This window comes from Frankliniella occidentalis, unplaced genomic scaffold (assembly GCF_000697945.3).
Source record: "Frankliniella occidentalis isolate FOCC.00 unplaced genomic scaffold, Focc_3.1 Scaffold105, whole genome shotgun sequence".
Taxonomy (NCBI): Eukaryota; Metazoa; Arthropoda; class Insecta; order Thysanoptera; family Thripidae; genus Frankliniella; species Frankliniella occidentalis.
The window spans coordinates 93,336-98,362 of record NW_026267234.1 but is presented as its reverse complement, the minus strand read 5'-3'; the positions used below and the strand labels follow the sequence as shown (position 1 = coordinate 98,362).

At 37.1% G+C, this 5,027-nt stretch overlaps 2 protein-coding genes across 2 annotated transcripts; one reads left to right on the top strand and one right to left on the bottom strand.

Annotated features, from left to right (window-relative positions):
- Positions 1-109: 109 nt before the first annotated feature.
- On the bottom strand, positions 110-2,590 carry LOC113205580 (sugar transporter SWEET1). Its single transcript, XM_026421252.2, has 7 exons — positions 2,296-2,590; positions 2,055-2,144; positions 1,872-1,949; positions 1,663-1,786; positions 1,301-1,456; positions 1,101-1,220; positions 110-1,015 (listed from the first exon to the last, which is right to left on the bottom strand). Exons 2-7 carry the CDS (start codon positions 2,129-2,131, stop codon positions 920-922), a joined length of 651 nt encoding a protein of 216 aa, XP_026277037.1. The 5' UTR covers positions 2,132-2,144; positions 2,296-2,590; the 3' UTR covers positions 110-919.
- Positions 2,591-2,673: 83 nt separating this feature from the next.
- Positions 2,674-5,027, top strand: LOC113205577 (DEAD-box helicase Dbp80). Its single transcript, XM_026421247.2, has 9 exons — positions 2,674-2,841; positions 3,013-3,230; positions 3,335-3,427; positions 3,505-3,722; positions 3,834-4,011; positions 4,093-4,330; positions 4,411-4,573; positions 4,656-4,847; positions 4,931-5,027. The coding sequence occupies exons 1-9, from the start codon at positions 2,788-2,790 to the stop codon at positions 4,996-4,998; spliced, it is 1,422 nt and encodes a 473-aa protein (XP_026277032.1). The 5' UTR covers positions 2,674-2,787; the 3' UTR covers positions 4,999-5,027.

Here is a 5,027-nt window from a genome sequence, read left to right as displayed (position 1 = left end):
TTTATTTTGAAAAGGGAAGTATTGAGCAATTTTGAGAAGTTTGTAAAAAAAAAAAAAGGAAATGTTGGATGCTTGTCGTGCATAAGAATTACATTAGGAAAAGCAGATGTTTTATCCTTGGAAGGTATTCATTTATTATCTAGAAGGAAAGATGATAGACACTTTCTTTGATCTTCGTAGGTGGTAGATGAGACACTGAAATCAAGAATAATCCTTGATAGCACAATCTTACAAATTCAATGTCATTTAAAACAATTTTCTATCAACAAGTACCAATTTAAAAAGTGTTGTTCTTGCTTACAAAAATATTCACACATAAAAAACATCCACACATTGGGAATGATTGTAGGAAAAAATTGGATGTACATACTGTTAAAAAAAACATGCTGGTAAAAATTATAATACTGTTAGCAGTATTTTCACAGAGTTCTTCTTTTCTTACAGTTTGTTAACCTAGTCATAGAATACATGCAATACTATTGAATTAGAAAGGTTACAGGTTGTAGCCTAAATTAAAAACAAAAATCAGTAGTATAGGCGGTTCTCATACTGACTTCAGAAAAACAGGCTTTGAGGTTTCAATTTTGTTCAATAATTTGATTCAATCAATATTTTGAATTTCCTTAGTCATACACACACTAGGGTCGGGGAGGTACATTTTTATATCACAGTTTTGTCTTCATACATGCACTTAGAGGATGACAATCTATAATGTATTAGAAAATAGAAAGTGAGAACCACTTGAATAATTTCGCACGAGTCATTCATAAACTTTTTGTACTTAGTTTGAGCAAGCCGACGATGCTAGATATCCATAGTATTCACAAAAAAACAGCCTCTATCAATCTACATTTAGGGGTTGATATACTTTCCAATTCATGCCAAGTTGCAACCAACCTAAGTAGTTCCAACTTTCTACTCAATTCTTCTTCTTTTCAGAAACGGGTTTGCTTGGATAAATTACAAAGAGAGAGAGTTGTGCTACTGACAACAAAAAAGCAACAAGGTTCTGAATCTGAAACAAAAAATTTAAGTCATGAGAAAATTGAGGAGTCATGTACTATTAAAATGTCTCTTCTGAAACAGAGAACTAATATTACCTGAATGAAAGCATCACTGAGAATGATACCATACAACAGCCAACAGAAAGCTGAAATTGTGCCCATTAATATCATCGGGAAAGGTAAGCATTCTGTGCTCTCAGTGCGGATCACTTCGCCCTGCAACAGTACCAGTATCATAGACATTTGATAGATGTTTACCATAGACTCAAATTTTTATAATATCAGCTGAGCCATACCAATTGAGCTAAAGGTGATGCAACGAGGAGAAGCATTAAAACTGTTGTAATGATCCCAAATCTAAATAACACTAATTCTGGGTTTTCAAGATTAATATACAAAAGAATTGACCCAAAGAATACACTGGCTTTCAAGATTCCTTTGATGACATCAGTCTGAAATGCATATGGATAATTTAATAATGTTGCCAATAACAGTAAAGAATGATACAATTATTCTGGACACCCCAGCCAGAAACGTCACATCTGCTCTATGGCAAAAATCTTGGGGTCTATTTGTCGAATCAATGTCAAGTAGATGTAACATTTCTGGCTTGGTATACCATACCGAAAGTTGTAAAGAGAAATCTATAAAAAAATACCTTTTCATTTGTGTAGATGTAAAAGCAGGATAGATATGCAATGTTCAGAACCGCGCCAACAATATTCACAGGGTACATTCCGGGATCATTGATCAAATCAGCATACTTGAAGAACAAAACAGATCTGCATAAAAAAGACATAGACATGTACATAAGCCAATGTTCCATCTTCCCATGATGAACACTAAAGAAAAGGGTAGAATACATACAATCCAATGCCACCAATAAATGGGGCAGATTGAACATTTTTGGTGTTTCCCTTCCTTACTATATCTTTACACACAAATCTGGGGAAAAATAAGGAATTATTATTGTTCCCACAAGAATATTGCACCCAAATCGACAAAATATAGCTGAGCGCCACTAGCCACCAGCTTAAACTTAGTACTTACACTCCAGAAAAAATTTGAGCGATAGTCACAACACTTGCAGCAGCTCCAACAATACCTTTGTAATCTTCGAGTGGCATGATTAAAGATTTTCTGTAAAATTGACAGTAATTTTTCTATTGTATTGGCCTGGATAACATGCTTCAAATATATATAGCTTAATCTTTTGATACAAATATTTATCAACACCAATACTAACTAAGTCAAAATCTGTAATTCTCTTACCAGAAGGAGGGTATCTTACCTGAAACCTGCTGAAACGTAATGATGCAATGCAAAGACTTTTGCAAGGTAAAGATCTTCTGATAAACTGTGTCCAAAGTTCTTGTGTCTTGCACAACTTGTCAGACTATGCTTGTCAGTAAGAACCGGACGTGCCTGCGGTATAATGAATAGAAATACGTTCAAAAGGACTGGTGTAGCTCAGAGAAAGATCATAGATTCGACCTTGAAAATGATTCTAAGTTTCCTGGCTAGTCTGTTGAGATCATCATGTCAGACTCTTCCTTCATCGGCAAGCAGACGACGACAACCGACCCGTGATTCACGTACACGTTGCGAATCAGCCCCCCCCCCCCTCCCCGGGCCCACTTTAGATTCTCTAGAGCCAGTCCATTCCTCATTCCCCCATTCAAGGCACGGCAGTGGGCAGTGGGCTTCAGTTTCGGTTCCGTTAGGACCGGTGGCGTGCGTGAAGTTTATCACTTTATCACATTTATCAAAGTAATACACGAAGATGGCTTCGAACTGGGCCAAAAGTGCGGAAGAGCAGGAGAAGTTAGTCAAAAAGGTACGTAAGATTAAGCATAAGCGTAACAACTTACAGGGTACGGCCGTTGCAAATGTGCGATGGGGTTAGGTCATGGATCAGCAAAGTTAATCCCGCCTGTCAGTTGGTTGAAATGTAATCGCGTGTCCCTCCTTTTTTGCTTACCTTTATTCGGTTTTCTTCTTATTTCAGCTGACCACCACAGATATTACACCCCCGAACGATTCCGAGGGCACCCCTGCTAGTGGTGGCGGGGACGATGAGGAGAAACCGGTTTCTCCAGCTGAGAGGTCGCTGCTTCAAAAGATCATCCGTAAAGGTCTCGTTGAAAATAAAAATGACATCGAAATCCAAAGGAAAGACCCTACGTCTCCCTTATACTCCGTTAAAAGCTTCGAGGCGCTTCATTTGTAAGTGTTTCAAAGTGTCAATTTAAAATTTTCTCTGTTAACCTTTTGAGATGAATTTGTCTTTTGCACAATGCATTTTTCTAATTCAATTTTGTTTATCTTAGGAAACCCAATCTGCTGAAAGGAGTTTTTCAAATGGGATTTAACGCCCCATCTAAAATCCAGGAGTCAGCGTTGCCGTTGCTCCTTGCAGACCCGTAAGCAAATTACAATTGCATTACTTTCTTTCAAATTTCAAGTTCATAAAATATTTTTTCTCTTTTTAATGCTAAAGGCCTCAGAACATGATAGCTCAGTCTCAGTCAGGAACTGGAAAAACTGCTGCATTTGTTTTGGCAATGCTAAGCAGGGTTGACGTCAACAAAAATTATACTCAGGCCTTATGTCTGTCACCTACTTATGAGCTTGCTATTCAAACTGGTGAAGTAGCAGCAAAAATGGCACAGTTTTGCCCGGAGATTAAAATTAGATATGCTGTCAGGGGCGAGGAAGGTAAGATGTTACTCTAGTTTCTCCCAAACTGCATAATGTTGAGATAGTGTTTTTTTTTTTCATTTTTAATGATTTGTTCTATACTAAGTTTATTTTGCGTTCTTTCACAAGTGCCCCGAGGAACCAAGTTAACAGAGCATATAATAATTGGAACACCTGGAAAAGTAGTTGACTGGGCCATCAAATTCAGGTTCTTTGATCTTAGTAAAATATCAGTTTTTGTTTTGGATGAGGCTGATGTGATGATAGCTACCCAAGGCCATCAAGACCAAAGCTTTAGGATCCACAAGTAAGTAAAGTTTTCTTGTTTTCTATATTTTTATCTTTTCCCCTATTCATATTTTCAACAATTGTGCTTTTCTTTTTTAAGAGCTTTGTCAAGATCATGTCAGATGATGTTCTTCTCTGCAACTTACGAGCATGATGTAATGGAGTTTGCAGAAGCAATTGTAACAAACCCTGTAGTCATCAGATTAAAGCGGGAAGAAGAAAGTCTTGACAACATCAAACAGTATTATGTACAATGTAAACATCAAGATGAAAAATACCAAGCCATAGCAAATATTTATGGTGTTGTAACTATAGGACAAGCTATGATTTTTTGTCATGTAGGTGTAATCCATTAATTAGTGCCATTTTACTCTGCTGTGTTTTAAGTTAAACACTAAATTCTGTTTTATCTCTCTAGACTCGCAAAACTGCTCAATGGCTTGTGGAACGTATGACTAAGGATGGCCATGCCGTTGCACTCTTGTCTGGTGACCTGACAGTTGAGCAGCGGATAGCTGTTCTCGACCGTTTCCGTGAAGGGAAAGAAAAAGTTCTTATCACTACGAATGTTTTATCCAGAGGTATAATTTATTACTTATCTAATTCTCTGCCTAGATGCATTTCATTTTCAAAATTAGTGAAATTTGACTCTTATAATTTCAGGGATTGATGTTGAGCAGGTCACAATTGTTGTTAATTTTGACCTGCCAATTGATCTCCAAAGACGAGCTGATTGTGAAACCTATCTCCACAGAATTGGTAGAACTGGTCGGTTTGGTAAAGCTGGCCTAGCTATTAATTTGATTGATAGTCCTGAGAGCATGGAAGTCTTAAAACAAATTGAGCACCACTTTGGTAAGTACTTAAGCAAACAAATACATCTTTCATGTAGAGTAATGCCAAACATGCAAATTCAATGTGCACATCTTTCTTTACAGGTCGTAAAATCAATCTTCTAGATGCCGATGATGTTGATGAAATTGAAAAGATAGCAGCGGACGCTTGATGCCTGTATGTAAATTGTTTATTTTTATA